The sequence below is a fragment of the Pseudophryne corroboree genome, chromosome 3 (genome assembly GCF_028390025.1).
Source record: "Pseudophryne corroboree isolate aPseCor3 chromosome 3, aPseCor3.hap2, whole genome shotgun sequence".
Lineage (NCBI taxonomy): Eukaryota > Metazoa > Chordata > Amphibia > Anura > Myobatrachidae > Pseudophryne > Pseudophryne corroboree.
In genome coordinates, this window is record NC_086446.1 from 463,199,595 (window position 1) to 463,224,840 (window position 25,246).

The 25,246-nt window shown below is 46.1% G+C and overlaps 1 protein-coding gene across 1 annotated transcript in view; it reads left to right on the forward strand.

Annotated features, from left to right (window-relative positions):
• Window positions 1-24,101, forward strand: part of ACSF2 (acyl-CoA synthetase family member 2) — a 286,408-nt gene extending 262,307 nt beyond the window's left edge. Inside the window, exons 15-16 of the mRNA XM_063960699.1 lie at window positions 14,083-14,151; window positions 21,000-24,101. Of these exons, the coding sequence (XP_063816769.1) occupies window positions 14,083-14,151; window positions 21,000-21,050 (120 nt within the window). The 3' untranslated portion in view covers window positions 21,051-24,101. The remainder of the gene's footprint in view (window positions 1-14,082; window positions 14,152-20,999) is intronic.
• Window positions 24,102-25,246: the final 1,145 nt, after the last annotated feature.

A 25,246-nucleotide genomic window follows, 5' to 3' on the forward strand; every position in this document is an offset into this window, starting at 1 on the left:
GGCCACCAGGTCTAAAAGACCGACCCCAAATGTCCCCTTTTAAAGGCAATACTTCCAAATGCCGTTTGGAATCCGCATCACCTGACCATTTTACTGGTAGAATTGGACAACGCACTTATACTTGATGCCAGTCGGCAAATATTCCGCTGTGCATCATGCATATATAGAAATGCATCTTTTAAATGCTCTATAGGCAATAATATACTATCCTTATCTAGGATATCAATATTTCCAGTCAGGGAATCCGACCATGCCAACCCAGCACTGCACCTCCAGGCTGAGGCGATTGCTGGTCGCAGTATAACACCAGTATGTGTGTGAATACATTTTTGGATACCCTCCTGCTTTCTATCAGCAGGATCCTTAAGGGCGGCCATCTCATGAGAAGGTAGAGCCCTTGTTCTTACAAGCGTGTGAGCGCCTTATCCCCCCTAGGGGGTGTTTCCCAACGCACCCTAACCTCTGGCGGGAAAGGGTTCACACACCTCATTTTATTTTTCAGATTCAGGAAAACTACAGGTAATTTTTCCCTCACCATAATACCCCTTTTTGGGGGTACTCGTATTATCAGAAATGTATAAAACATTTTCCATTGTCTCAATCATGTAACGTGTGGCCCTACTGGAAATCACGGTTGTCTCTTCACCGTCGACACAGGAGTCAGTATCCGTGTCGGCGTCTGTATCTGCCATCTGAGGTAACGGGCGCTTTAGAGCCCCTGACGGCCTATGAGACGTCTGGACAGGCACAAGCTGAGTAGCCGGCTGTCTCATGTCAACCACTGTTTTTTTTTTTTGTTGTTTTTTTTTATACAGAGCTGACACTGTCACGTAATTTTCAACAGTACATCCACTCAGGTGTCGACCCCCTAGGTGGTGACATCACTGTTACAGACACTCTGCTCCGTCTCCACATCATTTTTCTCCTCATACATGTCGACACAAACGTACCGACACACAGCACACACACAGGGAATGCTCTGATAGAGGACAGGACCCCACTAGCCCTTTGGGGAGACAGAGGGAGAGTATGCCAGCACACACCAGAGCGCTATATATATATATATATATACAGGGATAACCTTATATAAGTGTTTTTCCCCTTATAGCTGCTGTATGTTTTAATACTGCGCCTAATTAGTGCCCCCCTCTCTTTTTTTTAACCCTTTCTGTAGTGCAGGGAAGAGCCAGGGAGCTTCCCTCCAACTGAGCTGTGAGGGAAAATGGCGCCAGTGTGCTGAGGAGATAGGCTCCGCCCCCTTTTCGGCGGCCTTATCACCCGTTTTTCTGTATATTTTGGCAGGGGTTAAATGCATCCATATAGCCCAGGAGCTATATGTGATGCATTTTTTGCCATGTAAGGTATTTTTATCGTGTTTTATTGCGTCTCAGGGCGCCCCCCCCAGCGCCCTGCACCCTCAGTGACCGGAGTATGAAGTGTGCTGAGAGCAATGGCGCACAGCTGCAGTGCTGTGCGCTACCTTATTGAAGACAGGAACGTCTTCTGCCGCCGATTTTTCCGGACCTCTTCGCTCTTCTGGCTCTGTAAGGGGGCCGGCGGCGCGGCTCCGGGACCCATCCAGGCTGAACCTGTGATCGTCCCTCTGGAGCTAATGTCCAGTAGCCAAGAAGCCCAATCCATTCTGCACGCAGGTGAGTTCGCTTCTTCTCCCCTTAGTCCCTCGATGCAGTGAGCCTGTTGCCAGCAGGTCTCACTGAAAATAACAAACCTAAACTAAAACTTTCACTAAGAAGCTCAGGAGAGCCCCTAGTGTGCACCCTTCTCGTCGGGCACAGAAATCTAACTGAGGCTTGGAGGAGGGTCATAGGGGGAGGAGCCAGTGCACACCAGTTAGTCCTAAAGCTTTCTTTAGATGTGCCCAGTCTCCTGCGGAGCCGCTATTCCCCATGGTCCTTACGGAGTCCCCAGCATCCACTTAGGACGTTAGAGAAATAAATGTAAATATTAAACACACAGTATAAATAACATTGTAGATAGCTGAATACCCGTGCTTCACTGCGAGATGAGGATGGTAAATTAGAATGATAGTTGTTTGTTAATTTACTTTGGTTGGAGATCTAGTGTATAGGCATATCTTGCTTCCCAGACGCACTTTGTGTAGTGGCCGGACCCCTTTTTGGTCCCCCAAGGGACCCTGCTCTTCCCACTATACAGCTCATAGTCTGTGGCTTCCTGCTGCCTCCATTCCCCTCCTCACATCATGTCACAGCCCCTGTCATCACTGACATATCATGCATGTCCTGATATAGTGTGTGCTGCTGGGCCACCCCTAGGGGTGCTAGTGGTGTGTTACCCCCACAGTGTTTGTTCCCAGAGTGTAGGTCATATCTGAAGCAAGTTTAGTGTAAATTGCTCTAGGCATTCCAGAGTTATGTCTGCTGAAAAACTCTGTGCTGCTGCCTCACCCCTAGGGTTGCTAGGGGTGTCTTACCCCCACAGTGTTTGTTCCCAGCTTGTAAATCATACGTGTACCAAGTTTGTTGTAAATTGGCATAGGCATTCGGGAGTTATGCTGTCTTCCAAAAAATTCTGTGCTGCTGTCCCATCTCTAGGGGTGCTAGGGGTGTCTAACCCCCGCAGTGTTTGTTCCCAGATTGTAAGTCAGATGTGTACCAAGTTTGGTGTAAATTGCTCCAGGCCTTCCTTCTGTCTGCTGACATACTCTGTACTGCTGCCTCACCCCTAGGGGTGTCTGACCCCCACAGTGTTTGTTTCCAGAGTGAAAGCCATATGTGTACCAAGTTTGTTGTAAATTGCTGCTGGCATTTCAAAATTATGCTGTCTGCTGAAATACTTAGTGCTGCTGGCCCACCCCTAGGGGTGCTAGGGGTGTCAAACACCCCCCCCCCCCCCCCAAGTGTTTGTTGCCAGATTGTAAGGCATATGTGTAGCAATTTTAGAGTACATTGCTCCAGCAGTTCTGGATTTATGCCGTCTCCCGATATACTCTGTGCTGCTGTCTGCCCCCCTAGGGGTGCTAGGGATTTCAAATTGTTTTAGTTGCCTCCGGTGTGTTTTAATATGCTCGTATGTCAAATTTCACGATCTTCGCTTGTAATCTGTGGATTTGTATAGAAAGACAGACAGAAGGACAAATTTTCACTTTTATATAGTAGATGTGGCATAACAAGTGGTTTCTGATAATAAAGCCTGCTAGTCCTACAATGAAGGTATCTTTCCTGCTAGTCCTACAGTGAAGATATCTTTCCACTTCATCGAGCTGGAAGCCCTATAGGCTAAGATTAGTCAGCAGAACTACAATAACAAGTTAAAAAGGACAGCACTGATAATTCCAACAATGCACTTTATCAATCACAGTACATCCCACAATGCCTCCATCGGGAGACCTCCACTCCCATCCAGACCTTGTATTTTGAGTTATGGAATGCTGGTAAGTCCCCGAAATGGTTAGTATTTCACCCACTTTACAAATAATTAGCATGGAATTCTACACCTGTTGTCAGCTTCATTAAAAGTTATAGTTTAATACAAAAATTACAGAATACAATGAAAAAATTAAATCCCAGGCACACACCACAATAAATACAAGAGAACTGATAAAATGGAAAAAAACAAACCATTGTATGTGTCACTATTGTAAATTTGAATACAGTTATTAATTGGTATTTGTGCAAATAAATGTGTACGTATTTGCTCAGGAGGATGTTGCCCCCCCCCCCCCCTTCCTCCCCACCAACATGGCCAATCTATGAACTTTTTTGAATGAAGTCACATAATCATTTGACCTCTGAGATTGCATTAATGCAGCTCCATGTCTGCTCACTTTTTATCAGTTCTCTTGTAGGGTGTATTTATTGTGGTGTGTGCCTGGGATTTAATTTTTACACTGCTTCTAAAGCTGCAAAGGTTGTACAGGGCATTTTTATGGGTACAGTTCCCAAAGTGTATGTACATATACACAGAAGCGGAATGTACCCTAGGCGCTGTGACAGGCCCAGCAGAGGGGGTACCGCCGACCATGGTATTTTACTACCGGGATGAGTGTCTCCCCGCCGGGCGTCTGTGTACGCTTACTGCACTGCTCCATTTCTGCTACTAATGTTCCGGACTGTCCAGGGTTGTGCGTGCAGGGCTGGCACAAAGCAGTCAGCTGGGTAAGCAATGCAGGGAGGAAGGCAGTGGGCTGGAGAGGCGCCTGTCCTCGCTACTGTCATCTCTCTGTTGCTGCGCCAGGCACTCAAGGCACTGCAGCACCTATCCTCCGGGCCTCACTCCTTATCGTGCTTCCCAAACCTCCATACACACACGCTTACGGGTGACCCCAATCCCCACCCCATGATTGCGGGTACCCCGCCTCCGACTATTAAGCAGCTCTCACTCCTGTCCTTATCATGCGCACAGAAGCACCTTCACCCCCCACCAGAACAGCAGCACAGACTCCCCTTCTCACAGCCCCCTAAAACAATAGCACAGCTTACCCCAGAACAGCAGCACAGTCTAGCATGCTCGCAGCCCCCCAGAACAAAAGTGTTATACTGTACTGTGCTGCCCTTACCACTCTGTATTATACTATACTACCCTATTCACTCTGTACTGCACAAACCACTCTTTATTATACTGAGCTATACTGCCGTAACTACTTTATTATATTGCCCTGCACTATACTATGCTGCCCTAATTACCCTGTAACTGTACTGCACTCCCCAGTATCACCCACTGCCTCTCCCCAGCATCACCTACTGCCTGTCGCCCACTGCCTCTCCCCAGCGTCACCTACTGCCTGTCGCCCACTGCCTCTCTCCAGCATCACCTACTGCCTGTAGCCCACTGCCTCTCCCCAGCGTCACCTACTGCCTGTAGCCCACTGCCTCTCCCCAGCGTCACCTACTGCCTGTCGCCCACTGCCTCTCCCCAGCATCACCTACTGCCTGTCGCCCACTGCCTCTCCCCAGCATCACCTACTGCCTGTAGCCCACTGCCTCTCCCCAGCGTCACCTACTGCCTGTCGCCCACTGCCTCTCTCCAGCATCACCTACTGCCTGTCGCCCACTGCCTCTCCCCAGCATCACCTAGTGCCTGTCGCCCACTGCCTCTCTCCAGCGTCACCTACTGCCTGTCGCCCACTGCCTCTCCCCAGCGTCGCCTACTGCTTCTCCCCAGCATCTCCCACTGCCTCTCCCCATCATCTCTCATTGTGTCACCTACTGCTTCTCCCCAGCATCTCCCACTGCCTGTCCCCATCATCTCTCATTGTGTCACAAACTGCCTCTCCCCAAAATCACCCACTGCCTCTCCTCAACGTCACCCACTGCCTCTCCCCAATGTCTCCCACTGTCACCTACTGCCTGTCATCCACTGCCTCTCCCCAGCTTCTTCCACTGTCACCCACTGCCTATCTTCAGCATCACCCACTGCCTGTCACCTATTGACTGTCACCCACTGCCTGTCCCCAGTGTCACCCACTGCTTGTCATCCAACTGCCTCTTTCCATCCTCACCTGCTGCTTGTCACTCATTGCCTTTCTCCAGCATAACCGACTGCTTGTCACCTACTGCCTCTCCCTAGTGTCACCCACTACCTCTCCCATTTGTAGGAGGGTGCGCATTTATAGTTGGCAGGGGGGCAGCTGAACACCTTAGAACTAGTCCTGCGTGCATGGGTATGGGTAGACGGCACCAGGCCAGTAAGAATAGGGATTTCATAAGGAGGTAGCCGCCACGCTGCCAAAAGGAACAAGATGGGGTGGGGATTCGGGATGCAGCCGGAGATAACGTCATTGAGTGGGTGGGGTGTCGGGAGGCAGTCATAAGTTTCGAAAATCCCAAACAGAATCTGCATAGCTGGCAGGGTTGGCGCCAGAGCGGGGCTGATGGGCGGCATGACAAGCGAGCCAAACTGGGGGCCGCAGTGAGGAGGATTGAGAGACTGAGGACTGAAAAAGTACATTGAGACAGAGGCTCTCATCTCAACTGCTCTGCCTGCCTCCCTGCGATTTTATATTGCAGTGTCTGTCTGCTCTATGGAGCCTGGTCCTGGAGGGCAGCTGTAAGTAAACTCTGCGATGCACAGACCAGAATAATTGATTTGACTGTCTGTCTGTCTCCAGTCTCAACCATGTTAAGTTTTAAGGTGGATGGTGGGCCTGTACTTGTACTGTGTGGTATAATGGGTACTACTACCTATAATGTGTATAATGGGCACTACTACTGTGTGGCATGACGTGTATATGAGGTACTACTACAATGTGGCGTAACTTGTACATGGGGTACTCATAGGTGTGCGCAGGGGGGGGGTGCCTGGTGCGCACAGGCACCCCCTAATGTCTGGCATGCCTAATGTCTCACATGCCTGATGCAGCGTTCGCCGAGCAGGCTGATTACTGTCCTCTCTGCGCTGCACCATGTCAGGACTGCATTACTGACCGGACGCCACCGCCCACCCATCACACCCGCCACATGCCCACCTCTCTCCTTCTATGCTATGCCAATGCCAGACACTGATGAGGATCAGCATGCAGCCAGCGTTCCTCTTAGGAAGACAAATACAATACTGGCAGGCGGCTGGCAGTAGCATTGACACGTCACTCGTTTTTCCAGCAGCAGCAGTACTAGTCTGCGACTGTCAGTGTCAGTGAGTGACTGACTTGTAAGTAAGCTGCTGCAGCTTGCAGGGGAAAGAGAGGGGGAGCCAGACCAGGCTGAGGAGGAGCAGTGTAATTGCAGTGAGTGCCATCAGGGGTGTTTGTTTGGTGCACTCCACAACATCTGACAATGTATCTGCTTTATTAGGATTGGCATAAGGGTGGATATTTTATATTGCGTTGACGTCAATAGATGGTGCTAGACACGCCCAAAAGGCGGTGCTAGACACACCCCTCCGACAGTGCACCCCCTAATAAAATGTGCTGCGCACGCCTATGGGGGTACTACTACTGTATGTAATGTGTATGGGGTACTGCTACCATGTGGTGTGATGTCTATAATAGGTACTACTACTGTGTGGCATAATGTGTATAATTGGTACTAATTAGTGATGTGCACCGGAAATTTTTCGGGTTTTGGATTTGGTTCCGCGGCCGTGTTTTGGATTCGGACGCGTTTTGGCAAAACCTCCCTGAAAATTTTTTGTCGGATTCGGGTGTGTTTTGGATTCGTTTTTTTTTTTTTTACAAAAACCCCTCAAAAACAGCTTAAATCATAGAATTTGGGGGTCATTTTGATCCCATAGTATTATTAACCTCAATAACCATAATTTCCACTCATTTCCAGTCTATTCTGAACACCTCACAATATTATCTTTAGTCCTAAAATTTGCACCGAGGTCGCTGGATGACTAAGCTAAGCAACCCAAGTGGCCGACACAAACACCTGGCCCATCTAGGAGTGGCACTGCATTGTCAGACAGGATGGCTGATTTAAAAAATAGTCCCCAAACAGCACATGATGCAAAGAAAAAAAGAGGTGTACCAAGGTCGCTGGATGGCTAAGCTAAGCGACCCAAGTGGCCGACACAAACACCTGGCCCATCTAGGAGTGGCACTGCAGTGTCAGACAGGATGGCAGATTTAAAAAATAGTCCCCAAACAGCACATGATGCAAAGAAAAAAAGAGGTGTACCAAGGTCGCTGGATGGCTAAGCTAAGCGACCCAAGTGGCTGACACAAACACCTGGCCCATCTAGGAGTGGCACTGCAGTGTCAGACAGGATGGCCGATTTAAAAAATAGTCCCCAAACAGCACATGATGCAAAGAAAAAAAGAGGTGCACCAAGGTCGCTGGATGGCTAAGCTAAGTGACCCAAGTGTCAGGTGCATTCCCCCTCCTTTGCCTATATCGTAGGTAGCTGTATAGGCTTGAATGGCCTTTTGCTGCTCCTCCATCCTCTGAAACATATAGAGGGTTAAATTCCACCTCGTTACCGCCTCTTGCTTCAGATGATGGCGGGGCAGGTTCAGGAGTGTTTGCTGGTGCTCCAGTCTTCGGCACGCGGTGGCTGAATGCTGAAAGTGGCCTGCAATTCTTCGGGCCACCGACCGCATCTCTTGCACGCCCCTGTCGTTTTTTAATAATTCTGCACCACCAAATTCAATGTATGTGCAAAACATGGGACGTGCTGGAATTTGCCCACATGTAATGCACGCACAATATTGGTGGCGTTGTCCGATGTCACAAATCCCCAAGAGAGTCCAATTGGGGTAAGCCATTCTGCGATGATGTTCCTCAGTTTCCGTAAGAGGTTGTCAGCTGTGTGCCTCTTCTGGAAAGCGGTGATACAAAGCGTAGCCTGCCTAGGAACGAGTTGGCGTTTGCGAGATGCTGCTACTGGTGCTGCTGCTGCTGTTCTTGCTGCGGGAGGCAATACATCTACCCAGTGGGCTGTCACAGTCATATAGCCCTGAGTCTGCCCTGCTCCACTTGTCCACATGTCCGTGGTTAAGTGGACATTGGGTACAACTGCATTTTTTAAGACACTGGTGACTCTTTTTCTGAGGTCTGTGTACATTCTCGGTATCGCCTGCCTAGAGAAGTGGAACCTAGATGGTATTTGGTACCGGGGACACACTAACTCAATAAATTCTCTAATTCCCTGTGAATTAACGGTGGATACTGGACACACGTTTAACACCACCCAGGCTGCCAAGGCATGAGTTATCTGCTTTGCAGCAGGATGACTGCTGTGAAATTTCATCTTCCTCGCAAAGGACTGTTGGACAGTCAATTGCTTACTGGAAGTAGTGCAAGTGGTCTTCCGACTTCCCCTCTGGGATGACGATCGACTCCCAGCAGCAACAACAGCAGCACCAGCAGCAGTAGGCATTACACTCAAGGATGCATCGGAGGAATCCCAGGCAGGAGAGGACTCGTCAGACTTGACAGTAACATGGCCTGCAGGACTATAGGCTTTCCTGTCTAAGGAGGAAATTGACACTGAGGGAGTTGCTGGTGTGGTTTGCAGGAGCTTGGTTACAAGAGGAAGGGATTTAGTTGTCAGTGGACTGCTTCCGCTGTCACCCAAAGTTTTTGAACTTGTCAGTGACTTCTGATGAATGCGCTCCAGGTGACGTATAAGGGAGGATGTTCCTAGGTGGTTAACGTCCTTGCCCCTACTTATTGCAGCTTGACAAAGGCAACACACGGCTTGACAAATGTTGTCTGCATTTCTGTTAAAATAATTCCACACCGAAGAGGTGATTTTTTTTGTAATTTGACCAGGCATGTCAATGGCCATATTCGTCCCACGGACAACAGGTGTCTCCCCGGGTGCCTGACTTAAACAAACCACCTCACCATCAGAATCCTCCTTGTCAATTTCCTCCTCAGCGCTAGCAACACCCATATCCTCATCCTGGTGTACTTCAACAGTGACATCTTCAATTTGACTATCAGGAACTGGACTGCGGGCGCTCCTTCCAGCACTTGCAGGGGGCGTGCAAATGGTGGAAGGCGCCACCTCTTCCCGTCCAGTGTTGGGAAGGTCAGGCATCGCTACCGACACAATTGCACTCTCCTTGGGGATTTGTGATTTAGAAGAACGCACAGTTCTTTGCTGTGCTTTTGTCAGCTTAAGTCTTTTAATTTTTCTAGCGAGAGGATGATTGCTTCCATCCTCATGTGAATCTGAACCACTAGCCATGAACATAGGCCAGGGCCTCAGCCGTTCCTTGCCACTCCGTGTCGTAAATGGCATATTGGCAAGTTTACGCTTCTCATCAGACGCTTTTAATTTAGATTTTGGGTCATTTTACTGAACTTTTGTTTTTTGGATTTTACATGCTCTCTACTATGACATTGGGCATCGGCCTTGGCAGACAACGTTGATGGCATTTCATCGTCTCGGCCATGACTAGTGGCAGCAGCTTCAGCACGAGGTGGAAGTGGATCTTGATCTTTCCCTATTTTACCCTCCACATTTTTGTTCTCCATTTTTTAATGTGTGGAATTATATGCCAGTTATATATCAATAGCAATGGCCTACTGTACCGTACTGCTATATATTATATACTGGTGGTCAGCAAAATTCTGCACTGTCCTCCTACTATATATACTGCGCACAACTAAAATGCACCACAGGTATGGATGGATAGTATACTTGACGACACAGAGGTAGGTAGAGCAGTGGCCTACTGTACCGTACTGCTATATATTATATACTGGTGGTCAGCAAAATTCTGCACTGTCCGCCTACTATATATACTGCGCACAACTAAAATGCACCACAGGTATGGATGGATAGTATACTTGACGACACACAGGTAGGTAGAGCAGTGGCCTACTGTACCGTACTGCTATATATTATATACTGGTGGTCAGCAAAATTCTGCACTGTCCTCCTACTATATAATACTGCGCACAACTAAAATGCACCACAGTTATGGATGGATAGTATACTTGATGACACAGAGGTAGGTAGAGCAGTGGACTACTGTACCGTACTGCTATATATTATATACTGGTGGTCAGCAAAATTCTGCACTGTCCTCCTACTATAATACTGCGCATAACTAAAATGCACCACAGGTATGGATGGATAGTATACTTGACGACACAGAGGTAGGTAGAGCAGTGGCCTACTGTACCGTACAGCTATATATTATATACTGATGGTCAGCAAAATTCTGCACTGTCCTCCTACTATAATACTGCGCACAACTAAAATGCACCACAGGTATGGATGGATAGTATACTTGACGACACAGAGCTAGGTAGAGCAGTGGACTACTGTACCGTACTGCTATATAATACTGGTGGTCACTGGTCAGCAAAATTCCGCACTGTCCTCCTATACTACAATGCAGCACAGATATGGAGCGTTTTTCAGGCAGCGAACGTAGATATTTTCAGCACACTGAGCACAGATATTTGCATGCACACTGAGCACAGATATTTGCAGCACACTGAGCACAGATATTTGCAGCACACTGAACACAGAAACTGAGAACGCTGCACGTCCTCTCCCTATCATCTCCAATGTACGAGTGAAAATGGCGGCGATGCGCGGCTCCTTATATAGAATACGAATCTCGCGAGAATCCAACAGCGGGATAATGGCGTTCGGGCACGCTCGGGTTAACCGAGCAAGGCGGGAGGATCCGAGTCTGCCTCGGAACTGTGTAAAATGGGTGAAGTTCGGGGGGGTTCGGATTCCGAGAAACCGAATCCGCTCATCACTAGTACTAATACTGTGTGGCATGTGTATAATAGGTACTGCTATGGTGTGGCATGTGTATAATGGGCACTACTATAGTGTGGCATAATATGTTTAATGGTCACTACTACTGTTTGGCATGTGTATAATCAGAGCCGGCCCTAGGCATAGGCAAACTAGGCAAATGCCTAGGGCATTTAGTGTGCCTAGGGGCATCAGCAGCTTCTGTTGATTAAAATGATATGCAGCATGCCTACATTCTGTGTAGCATTTCGTATGCAGATACAGCCACAGTCTCACACATTTTATAGGCATGCTGCATATCATTTTAATCAGCAGAAGCTGCTTGTGCATCCTAGCCACAAAGCAATGCAAATAAGATGCATTTTCATCAAAAAAGCGCCCGACGTTAGCATTGAGGCAAGATTTATGAGGACACATTTGTATCTAAGCAGAAGCAGAGGTCACAGTGTTAGTGGCCGTATAAGTGCTGTGTGTGTGGGGGTGGGTTGGTTGTGCAGTAGTGTTTGGCATATGTGTAAGGGGCATTAAGTGTGTCATGTAAAAATGCATTAATAATGTACGGCAAATGTGTAAGGGGCACTATGTGTGTCATTACGTGTATAAGGACATTAATAATGTGCGGAATATGTGTAAGGGACATTATGTGTGTCATTATGTGTATAAGGGCCTTAATAATATGTGGCATATGTGTAAGGGACAATATGTGTTTAAGGGCATTAATAAAGGTTGTCATAATGTGTAAGGCGCATTATGTTTATAATGACATTAATAATGTGTGTCATATGTCAAGGGGCATAACTGTGTGGTATGCGTATACATGCATTACTAATGTGTGGCATTATGTATATAAGGTGCTCTACTGTGTGGCGTAATGTATACAAAGGGCACTACTCTGTGGTCTAATGTGAATAAGGAGCAATTCAGTGTGGTGTAATGTGAATAAGGGGCACTACTGTGAGGAGTAATGTATATAAGGTATAGTGGTACTACTGTATGATGTAACGTGAATTAGGGACACTAGTATATGATAAAATGTGAATAAAGTTGCAGTACGGTGTGGCGTAATTTGAATTGGGGGTACTATTGTGTGGCCATGCCCCTTGCCAGCAAAAACACACCCCTTTTTGAGCTGTGCGCCGAATGTGCACACTGTTCCTATTTAAAATATAGGGGGTAGGAAAACTCAAAATAAGGACTGCTATGGCTGAGGGGTGATGGTGCTGGGAAAAGGGTGCACTGTCAGAGGCAGAACTAGCGGTGGTGCTTGGGGGCACCAGCCAAAATCTTGCCTAAGGCATCATATTGGTTAGGGCCAGCTCTGTGTATAATGTGCACTACTAGTGTGTGGCGTAACATGTATATGGGGTACTACTACGGTGTGGTGTAATGTGTGTATGGGGTACTACTATAACTGTGTGGAATGTTTATAATTTATAAAAAACCATCCTGGGGACGCCCCTTGCATGAATAGTAAAAAAACATAGGGAAAAAAAAACAAAAAACCTCCAGGACTCTCATTTGTTAAAAAAGCTCAAGGGAATGAAACCATGGCCCTCATTCCGAGTTGTTCGCTCGGTATTTTTCATCGCATCGCAGTGAAAATCCGCTTAGTACGCATGCGCAATGTTCGCACTGCGACTGCGCCAAGTAACTTTACTATGAAGAAAGTATTTTTACTCACGGCTTTTTCTTCGCTCCGGCGATCGTAATGTGATTGACAGGAAATGGGTGTTACTGGGCGGAAACACGGCGTTTCAGGGGCGTGTGGCTGAAAACGCTACAGTTTCCGGAAAAAACGCAGGAGTGGCCGGAGAAACGGTGGGAGTGCCTGGGCGAACGCTGGGTGTGTTTGTGACGTCAACCAGGAACGACAAGCACTGAACTGATCGCACAGGCAGAGTAAGTCTGGAGCTACTCTGAAACTGCTAAGTAGTTAGTAATCGCAATATTGCGAATACATCGGTCGCAATTTTAAGAAGCTAAGATTCACTCCCAGTAGGCGGCGGCTTAGCGTGTGTAACTCTGCTAAATTCGCCTTGCGACCGATCAACTCGGAATGAGGGCCCATGTTCCCTCCCAGGTCGACCACGCCCCCATTTCGGTAGCACACTCACTGAAGCTACTGCCCGCACCTCTACACCTGCCCAGCCCCTATTCTAGCAGGAACACCAGATAATGTATTTATATAAGATTTCTATCATACTTGTATAGTTTATTTTATTTATTTATTTATTATAATAAAAAAAAAATTTGGGGGGAGCGATTTTTCATCTTGCCCTGGGCTCCAAAAGCCTTAGTTACGCCTCTACATACTGTATGCATAAGACTTTTCTGCACACATGTGCAGTACAGTAATGCATGTTTTATGCAAAACAAAGATGCATACAGTGACGCCTGCAAGAGCCATTCTATGTTAAACTGCCTAAGAAGAACTGATTCCCCATTGTGAAGACACACCATTAGCCATAGCAGTATGAGTTTAACTTTCACATTGTTATGCTATATGAGGGTTGTTGTTATTTTTGTTGTTTTTTTTCTGAGCAAATCTATTGTTCATAGGGGGTAATTCCAAGTTGATCGCAGCAAGAAATTTTTTAGCAGTTGGGCAAAACCATGTGCATTGCAGGGGTGGGGGGGGGCAGATATAACATGTGCAGAGAGAGTTAGATTTGGGTGTGGTGTGTTCAATCTGCAATCTAAATTGCTGTGTAAAAATAAAGCAGCCAGTATTTACCCTGCACAGAAACAAAATAACCCACCCAAATCTAACTCTCTCTGCAAATGTCATATCTGCCCCCCCTGCAGTGCACATGGTTTTGCCCAACTGCTAAAAAATATCCTGCTGCGATCAACTTGGAATTACCCCCATAGTACTTATGTTTGTGTTACTGTCTATTTTATATGTAATCTGTTTCTCTTTTATCCCAATAGATCTCTCATTTTAAGATTCCTCGTTACATTGTCTTTGTAAATGAATATCCTCTAACAGTTTCTGGAAAGGTAAGTGGGGGGTGGGGTAGTTTAGAAAACTGTTATGGCAATAGTGTAAAACCATAATTAACATGCGTGTGTGTGGGGGGGGGCATCTAATCTTTGTGTTTGGTTGGTTTGTGCATATTTGGGATAACTAAACCTGTGAATTATTTGATCTATCAACATGCAACACGTTAAAATAGCAAATAGGCTTCTGTAGCATAAACCCCCCCATGTATAGTACAGGGCCTCTGTCCCAGGGGAGAAACAATGATATCTATAGTGTGCTTGATACTTACCCATCATAAATATTCAGGCATAATCCTGTTGAAAAGATAACATATTTAAGTACAGTTGTTTGAGAGCTACATAATTTCATGCAGAGACCAATACCAATTGTACAATCACACGTGCCTTTTCTTCTGCAGTTTCCTTTCTAGGACACTTAGCAAGTCACAGATATTGCCTCAGCTTATAAAGGTGGTTCTGTGAAAATACGCTAATGTCACAGCTGTAGGGATTTGTAGAGAGACACCCTCTGGCATCTCTAATCCACCACTAGTGCACATCGACGCACCATTGGTCGGACCATCAATCATATGAGTAACCCAGTGGTAAGCTGCTGGAGCCTTTACAACTGCATATGACAACGCAGTCTCAGGTTGAGACACTTCCTGAAATGGTGATGACACCCCTGCATTGAACTCTCCACCCCCGTTACCTCCCACAAACACTCACCGACTGTCAGCTACTCACTGTCACTGCCTTCAGTTTTAAATCTTGGCGCAGTAAAAAGTGATCACTCAAATCCGCAAACCTGGGCATTGTGTCTATCTCTGAATCAAGCCCCTAGTTACATACCCCAAAACTTGTTGTCTGAGATAACAACCTCGGTTGCCTCAATAGGCACACCATGGGGTAAATTTTCTAAGCTGCGCTTTTCAGAGATGCTGCGTCTTTAGTTGCTGAATTTACTGGTGATAAAAATAGTTTTTTTATTTATTATTATTATTATTATTATTGCTCATTTAAATCCAACTGTCAAAGACACGGTTGTTAAGAAAAGCGCAACTTACAGTAAGTTTAGTCCTCTGAACTCTATCTGTGTTATTTTGTGTTATATTACATTACATTTCTATAGAAGTGGTTCTCAGGCTGAAAGGCTGACATTCTAAGTTTTGTTTGTTTCTGTACAATAACATATTTTACATATGAGGCAAGTATTACAATCTGCATTTTGTAAATCAAATAACTAATTGTTTCACACACATTGTCATTTTGAATGATAAAGCACAAAGATATTTGAAGTACATATGCAATATAGACAGCTGTAAGATCGTTAGACTGTAATTGGACTATTGTAGTATACACTTCAGTCAGCTTCAGGCCAATCACTTTCTTCTAAATAGTGTTTCATCAGTTGATTTGGCTATTTACTGTACATATGGTTGTGTAGAACAAGGGTAGGCAACCTCCAGCACTTCAGCTACTGTGAAGCTACACATCCCAGCATGCCATGCAACTGTTTTAGCATGCCCTAACAGCAAAACTGTTGCAGGGAATGCTGGCAGATGTAGTTCCACAGCATCTGAAGTGTTGGATGTTGCCTAAACCTAGCATAGAATCACATGTTAAACTGTAAATAGGATTTTAATTACCTACCGGTAAATCCTTTTCTCGTAGTCCGTAGAGGATACTGGGAATCCATTTAGTACCATGGAGTATAGACGGGTCCACCATGGGCACTTTAAGAATTTGATAGTGTGGGCTGGCTCCTCCCTTTATGCCCCTCCTACCAGACTCAGTCTAGGAAACTGTCCCAGAGGAGACGGACATACTTTGAGAGAAGGATATAAAAGGATAGTGGTGAGATTCCGAACCAGCACACATAAAACAAGAGGAAAGCCATGCTAACCAAACTTGAAACTAGGAACAGCAACAGCTGAACCAAACAACAATTCTTAAACAAGTAACACTGCAGGAAGAACGAAGCACTGGGCAGGCGCCCAGTATCTTCTACGGACTACGAGAAAAGGATTTACCGGTAGGTAATTAAAATCCTATTTTCTCTTACGTCCTAGAGGATACTGGGAATCCATTTAGTATCATGGGGAAGTACCAAAGCTCCCAAACCGGGTGGGAGAGTGCTGAGGTTCCTGCAGAACTGATTGACCAAACTGAAGGTCCTCAGAGGCCAAAATATCAAACTTGTAAAACTTTGCAAACGTGTTCGAACCTGACCAAGTAGCTGCTCGACAGCTGTAAAGCTGAGACACCCCGGGCAGCCACCCAAGAAGAACCCACCGACCTAGTAGAGTGGGCCTGTACAGATTTTGGAACCGGCAATCCTGCCGTGGAATAAACATGCTGGATAGTGAGCCTGATCCAGCGCGCAATAGACTGCTTAGAAGCAGGACACCCAATCTTATTGGTATCATCGAGAACAAACAGCGAGTCAGATTTTCTGTGATGCGTTGTTTATTTTACATACACCTTCAAAGCCCTCACAACATCCAAAGACTTTGAAGTAGCAGAGGTGTCGGTCACAACCAAAACCACAATAGGTTGGTTGATGTGAAACGCAGACACCACTTTAGGAAGAAATTGCTGGCAAGTTCTGAGTTCAGCTCTGTCGTCATGGAAAATGAAATAGGGGCTCTTGTGAGACAACACCCCCAGCTCTGACACACATATTGCTGAAGCCAAGGCCAACAGTGTGACGGTCCTCCACGTAAGATATTTTACGTACCCCTCCTGTAACGGTTCAAACCAGTCCGATTGGAGGAACTGCAGCACCAAATTAAGATTCCAAGGTGCCGTGGGAGGCACAAAGGGAGGTTGGATGTGCAGAACACCTTTCAAGAACATCTGGACCTCAGGGAGAGAAGCCAATTGCTTCTGAAAGAAAATGGACAAGACCAAAAATTGGACTTTAATGGAGCCCAGACGTAGGCCCACATCCTCACCTGACTGCACAAAAAGCAGGAAACGCCCCAGGTGAAATTCCACTGCAGAATATTGTCTGCTCTCACACCAAGAGACTTATTTCTTCCAAATACGGTGGTAATGTTTAGACATTACCCCCTTCCTGGCTTGGATCATAGTCAGGATAACCTTGTCAGCCATTCAACTTCCATGCCGTTAAACGTAGCCGCGGTAAGTCTTGATAGACGAACGGGCCCTGTTGCATAAAATCCTCACAAAGAGGCAGAGGCCACGGATCTTCAAGGAGCATCTCCCGAAGGTCCTCGTACCAGGCCCTTCTTGGCCAGTCCGGACTTGAATGGCCTGATCTTGAAGAAGATATGAGGCCCGCAGAAGGGCGTTGTATATAGCCCCGAGTTCCAGAATGTTGATTGGAAGGACGACTTCCTGACTTCACCATCTTCCCTGAAACTGTACCCCCTGGGTGACTGCTCCCTAACTAATGAGGCTTGCGTCTCTGGTTAGCAGAATCCAATTCTGAATCCCAAACCGTCGACCCATGATTAGGTGAGAAGTCTGAAGCCACCATAGAAGAAAAATCTTGGCTTTTGGCGACAGACGGATCCTCTGGTGCATGTGAAGATGTGATCCAGACCATTTGTACAAGTGATCGAGCTGGAAGGGTCTTGCGTGAAACCTTCCGTACTGAAGCACCTCGTAAGAGGCTACCATTTCCCCCAGAAGGCGAATGCATAGATGCACCGATATCCGGGTTGGCCTCAGGACATCCCGAACCATTGACTAGATTACCAATGCATTTTGCAATGAAAGGAACACCTTCTGCGACTCTGTGTCCAGTATCATTCCTAGAAACAGGAGCCTCCGAGTTGGCTCTTAGTGATATTTCAGAAGATTCAGAATCTATCCATGATCCAGGAGTAGTTTGGTTGTGAGGCCAATGCTGTTCAACAACCTCTCCCTAAACGGTGCCTTTATCAGAAGTTCGTCCAGGTACGGAATTATGTTCACTTCCTGCTTGCGAAGGACAAACATCATCTCTGCCTTCACCTTGGTGAACACCCTCAGTGCCGTGGAGAGACCAAATGGCAGGGCCTGGAACTGTGGTGCAAAGCGTAGATAAGCCTGATGAGGCGGCCAGATCGGAATGTGAAGGTCCGCATCCTTGATATCCAGAGACACTAGGAATTCCCCCTCCTCCAGACCTGAGATCACCGCTCTCGGAGACTCCATCTTGAATTTGAACACTCGTAAGTAAGGGTTCAACGACTTGAGGTTCAAAATCGGTCTTACTGAACTTTCCGGTTTCGGTACTACAAACAAGTTGGAATAATACCCCTTGTTTTGCATATGAGGTGGAACTGGAACAATGACCTGAGTCTGTACCAGTTTTTGAATGGCGTCCTGTAAAGTTATACTTGCCTCTTGCGAAACTGGTAAGCCTGATTTGAACAATCTGTGAGGTGGGAGCTACTGGAACTCCAGTCTGTAGCCCTGGGAAATAAGATCTATGACCCAGGGATCCTGGCACGAACTTGTCCGGATGTGACTGAAGAATTTGAGTCTGGCTTCCACCCGCCAGTCGTCTAGGCATCGCGGTCCACCGTCATACTGAAGGCTTTGAGGAAGCAGAGCTTGAACTCTGTTCCTGATAACCAGCAGTTGCTGGTTTGCGTAGTTTACCTCTAGCGCCTCTGGTGGCTGTAGAAGAACCTCTGGTTTTGCCCTTAAACTTGGCCGTCCAAAAGAACTGTAAATTTTAAGCTGAGTAAGCCTTCCTGGATGGGGGCGCTGCGGAAAGAATATATGTAGACTTACCCGCCGTAGCTTTGGAGATCCATTTGTCCTCTCCAAATAAGGCCTCGCCTGTGAATGACAGGCCTTCCACGCCTTTCCTGGAGTCCACGTCAGCAGTCCACTGGCCTACCCATAAGCCCCTGCGTGCTGACACTGCCATAGCAGTGGTGCATGCATTAAGCAAACCTACTTCTTTTATGGCTTCCACCATAAAGTTTGCAGAGTCCTGTATATGTTGCAGGAGAAAAAAAACCTCTCCCCTCTAGATAAGGAATCTAACCCCTCAATTAGGTTACCTGGCCATTTAGAAATGGCTTCAGTAATCCACGCACATGCTATTGTGGGTCTCAGGGCCACCCCAGCAGCCGTATACAAGGATTTGAGTGTGGTCTCAATTCTACGATCAGCCGTGTCTTTCAGGGAGGCTGCACCAGGGACAGGCAACACTATTTTCCGTGACAGCCTGGATACTGATGCATTTACTATCGGTGGATTTTCCCATTTTTTCCTATGCTGAGGAGGAAAAGAAAAGGATGAGAGTAACCTTTTAGGAATTTCAAATTTCCTATAAGGATTAACCCACGGTTCTTCAAACAGGGCATTCAGTTCCTTTGACACAGGAAAAGTGACTTGAGGACTTCTTTTTTACATTAAAATAAGATTCCTCACGCTCCTCTGTCACCTTCTCAGGAATTTGCAGAACGTGTCTGATAGCTTCTATAAGAGCCTCTATTCCCTGTGACAGAGCAGAATCCCCCCCCCCCCCCCTTTGAGTTACCTCACCCTCCTCCATGTCTGACCCTTGAACATCAGAGTCAGACTGCAGGATATGGGCCAGAGTACGTTTTTGCGGACAAATGGTAGGGGTCTGAGACGCTGGTTTGGGGACTGAGTCTCTGTTCATAAACTCATCCACAGACTGTCTTAAGTATTGTGTTTCTTTCTCATTGCGGGACAATTTAGTAGACAGCCCAGCTAGCCTGGGAAGGTGCACTACACTGAGTACACAGAAGTGAGCCCCCTGGGGAAGAGGAACACTCTGCCGTACATGAAGCACACTCTTTGCCCGACATATTGTGACAGCACACACACACACACACACACACACACACACAGGAAAAGGTTAAAAGCACAATTAACCCACAAAGATCCCTTCAAGGGAAACACAGAGATATTATGGAGCCAGCACACAGCGCCCTTATCGCTAATGCCAAGTGTAGCCGGGTCGCAGACTAAGTACCCAGATTGGGGACTTAGTACACCAAGAATCGCTCCCCCCCCTGCTATGACCCCTTGGTACCGCTGAGGTAATCTGGAGTCACTCCGGAGGAGCTGCGCGTCCCTGTCAGTCAGTGTCTGTGTCCACTGCAGAGGGAAAATGGCGCTGGTGAGCTGCTGGATCTGCTCATAGTGAAGCCCTGCCCCCTCAATGGCGCACGGTCATCCCGCTTTTTTTTATACTGGCTAAGGTAATTAGTGCTTAAAATGGAGTCAGAACCATTTTTAGTCTGTGTTTACCAGTGTGGGTACTGTGTACAGTGTACTGAGACTCAGTTCGCCCTCTCAGAAGCTGTGCGTCTGCACTGTGTACCGAGTCTGGAGACGCAGTCCGCCCCGGTTAGAAGCCATGCATCTCCGTACCCTCATGCAGCCATAATGGGTGGCGACTCGTTAACCGGGACGCCAGCTTAGTACTCACCACTCTTCACTCTTTTGGCATCTGTTAGAGGTGGCGGCGTGCTGCGGGAATGTACGCTCGCCGTGGTGGGGCTTGCGAATAGGTCCCTCAGGAGCTAGTGCCCTGTCAGTGGGGAACGGGACCATTAACCCTTCAAGAGGTTATGTCAATTCTTGTAAGTAAGACTGTGAAAATGCATTAGAGCTATTCTCAGTACTGTGGTATTTACATACAGCATCGTTCTCAGTGAATGCAAGGATGTGATATAGGTGAGACAAAATCCTGGTATAAGTCAGGCCAAAGGAAATTATGTTTTTAGCAACCCACACTCAGATTGGAACTTTGGTTGGTGAAACAGCAGATGTTATTTAGTCATATGTGGTGTAATAGTAAATGAGTCAGCTAAAATTATATCTGCAGTTAATTTAAATGAGTATATTACTTTCATCCATTTCAGATACAAAAATTCAAGCTGAAAGAAGCAATGGAGAAGCAGCTGGGATTATGAAGAGGAGTTACTCACATCTCTGATTGTCCTTCACTGTCCTAATATATGTCAGTGTTGCCTTAGGGGCATCCCCACTCCTATGCTCTATTCTTTTCTTTTCTGCTGTTTTCGTTGGCACCCTCAGCTTCTATAAAGTGGTGAATACCTATAGATGACTTAACTGTGAACCCATGAAAATTGTACATCTCGCCCACCGTCAGCCTTCAGCAGGGCCGGACTGCCCATCTGGCACATCTGACAAATGCCAGAAGGACCGATGGGCCAGTGCTGTCGAGAGAGAACCAGGAAGGCCGCGTGCAGCGCAGCTTCTGGCTCTCTGGTTTGTCCCTCGCTGCCACCCGTAGTGCTGAGTTGCTAAGCACCCCATTTGCGCCACGCGGGCACACGGATTCAAGGGACGAAAAAAGGTCCCAGTCCGTCCCTGGTCTTCAGCATGGTTCTGACTGCATGAATGTATGGCTTGCACAGACCAAACTGCCCAAGCTATTTCCCTGCAGCCCTGTGATCAGTGATGTGACAGCTGCCACTTTACCCAGACCATATTGTACATATAGATCTGAACACTTACATTACGTACATAAGAGGATAAAGGTCAGGAGACATTCTCTATACTTCATTTCCTGTGACTGCAAATTGTACTTTCAAAGGAAAAATATCAGGCTACTTTAATTTGTATTGTTAACTATTGATTATCATCATGACCGTCCATTTATTACAGTATGTGCCTTCCCATTAGACTGTACAACGATGTCGTCATGTCTCAGTCACAGGTTATCCTATATACTTCCCCAGCAGTGTATTGCTGTGTTTTCCATCACAATGCTAAGTTTCCACTTTATTCCTATGGATAAAAAAAAAATGAGAGAGAATGTAGTTTTGCAGACTTTGAAGTCTGTTTATCAAAGTGCAAATTAGTTGCATACAAGGTTTTCTAGACAAGGTGCTAATGCATTGCTCAAGGGGGACTTTGGGATGTGCTTAAGCTATGAATACACCTAAGTGCCTAGAGTGGGTACAGCACACTCAGAACTATCTGTATACCTTTTTATCTAGGACAGGAAACACCTCTTTGCACTTGAGTGGTAAGCTTTTCTATACCATTTAATATTGCATTACAAAGAAGTCTAATTAATGAGGACATTGGCATGCTGTGTAAGGCTGTCTTTATCAACATTTGGCCGGAATAGAAAAGGCGATAGGACATCTTTACATTGAAGATCACGGGTTGGGGCTGTAATACCGGCAGTCGGCATCCCAGAAGCCAGCATACCAACCCCGGGTTCCCGGCTGGCAGAATGCCGGCTGCGCTTGCCACAGGCTCCATTTCCCCTCTATGGGAATAGTACGAGTGGGAATAGCCCCTGGTAGCCGGCATTCCAGCTGTTGGCACTATCAGTGGTCGGGATTCCGGTGTTGGTATCCTGACTGCCGGCAAATCAACTACTTCCCAAGATTACTTTAACTAACTTTGGAAATGAGTATACTTGGAGTTACCCTGAAGGCAGCAGTGCTGACTTCCTATATGGAGATGTACCTGGTTCTCATGTTACTCCTATCTCTGCTGCTCACCAGCCTCTTGCACATTCCAGTCAGCAAGTTTGCATAGTGTGAGCATCTGTAAAATGTGGCACATACATACTGCTTTTGGCTCAACCCTTTCAGTAGCGAGGAAGAAAACACTGACATCTTTCATCATTAGCTATTTTGTTTTGAAAACACAAAGTATTTTTTGCAACTTGAAAAATTTGGTATCAAATTGAACATTTTCAATTGAAAACCTTTTTAACAAAAATTGTGGACAAATTACATATATTTAAGACCTACCTTATCATTTGTTGCAGGGCCTCAAAGAATCTGTAGTCTCTATTTAATGGCAACATATGTACCAGAACAATACAAGTTATACAATAAGATATAATTTTCTTTTAAATGCACCACATTTTACATTTTCCACCTTACAGTTCTTTTCCAATCCAATGCAGCAAATAGGTCAATAAAACACAAACACGCTTTTGATGCACAGGACCTTTTGTTTTCATCACAACAGATTTTTACATATCATTTCAACTCCTTCTCTTCATATGTGCTGAGGCTCCTTGTCTTTCATAATGTCACTACTCTATGCGGGATATTCGGTTAGGGGCGATGGGCACAGTGTGCCAGCATTCTGGCCTATCTCTGGGATCTGGCACCACTGTCATAGAAGAGATGCGCAGAAGAATCTGCGATATTAGGCACCAGAATTAGAGGGATGTGTGCAGCCACATATCGCAAACCACACATTGCCATTAATTGATTACTCCCTGTATATCTCTTTCCTAAATCTTTTTGCTGGTTACTGCTTCATATACTATAACAAGTTGCTATAACAAGTTATTTCCTTCTCGCATATCTATTTTCTAACCACCCCTCCATCCCATATTGTTCTGTTGCCTTTGGATGTCAGGTTTCTTGAAACAAGGTTTAATCCATTGTTCATGAAAGACCTTGGGATGGTTAAGCTATATATGCTCCTAAATGCCCTATACTGTGAGTGCTAGGTCACCATGTGCTACCTTCTATGGAGCAGCTATAGGCATTGTATGGTGCTCCACATTCGGCCATGCATCTGTTAGCAGAATGTGCCCTTGTTCTCTGCCTATAATGGTTCCCCGAGCCTGTGGCACCAGTACCTTTATGCCATGCAGTCTGGAAAGTGCAGTATATAAAACAAACCTTTAGATGCAGAACTCACTCTGCAGGGACAGATAAATCACTAGCTTTCCAGCCGTGACATATGAAAATTATTTTAATACCGCTGTTTATAACATGCACAACATAGAGAGAAATGTGTCTGCCACCTACTCTGGAAAATGGCATACCTTCTGCTGTCATAGACTTATCTTTGGCATTAGGTCAATTTGTATTGGACTGGAAGTAGAATACCAGCAAAGTGGCAACCATCGAAGGAACAACGATTTGTATCTGGCACAAACTAGTAATAACTAGCTGGAGTTTTAGAAAATGTTTTTGATTGTTTCAGTTTTTAATAAAAGTCCTGTATTAATTTGAGATATTGAAATTATCTTGTTCTTTGGTTAGCGAGTGGTAGAGAATACTAGTTGTGTGTGTGTGTGTGTGTGTGTGTGTGTGTGTGTGTGTGTGTGTGTGTCTGTGTATGTTAATGGCTGGTATAGAGTATCCCACTATGTTAATAAATGTAGCTCACAACAGTCAGTCCTGGTCAAAAGCTCCATCTGTATACATTGTTATGCACATGTTAGGCTTGGTTAATGAGGAACAGATAGAATCCCTTTGAGGGCCCTTTCCCGTACAGAGAATTCAAATGCACCCATTACTCCAGCCAGTTGTGGATTGGGGTCTTTAATGAATGAGATTAGGGTCTGTCCTTCTGACCAGAAATGTGATACTGGTGAAAAAAAAATGGTATGTCCTGCAGTGCTGGTAACACTGGAATCATATTCTGGGGACAGGTAATAGCATGGAAATGCACTGGTGTTATATACACACCATGGAGAATTGTATTTATTTAGTCTATAGCCAAAATAGCCATACTCCAGAGCCTCATCCTTCTGCTTTTCAGTCAGTACCGCAATGTCAGCATGCCATTTATCAAAACACTTATGCACTCTGTTGTCATGAGGACTGAATGGTGTCTGTTTGTTTTCTAAACTCAAATTTCAAATTCATAAAATGTCAGAATACTATACATATATACCGGAAAACTGTGCAGAGCCACATACGGCATACCAAGTGCAATACAGGATTCAAAGCAATTATGGCAAACTGATCGTTGTGTGACCAAATAATGTAAGGTGCAGTACTATGTTAGTGATTGATAGTCTCCTTCTACAAAAGAAACAATGGGGGTAATTCAGAGCTGATCGCAGCAGCAAATTTGTTAGCAGTTGGGCAAAACCATGTGCACTGCAGGGGGGGCAGATATAACATGTTCAAGTGAGTTAGATTTGGGTGGGACATTTTGTTTCTGTGCAGGGAAAACAGGATTTTAATACCTACCAGTAAATACTTTTCTCCTAGTCCGTAGAGGATGCTGGGGTCCACTTCAGTACTATAGACGGTTCCGCAGGAGCCATGGGCACTTTAAGACTTTTCTAGAGTGTGAACTGGCTCCTCCCTCTATGCCCCTCCTCCAGACCTCAGTATAGGAACTGTGCCCAGGGAGACGGACATTT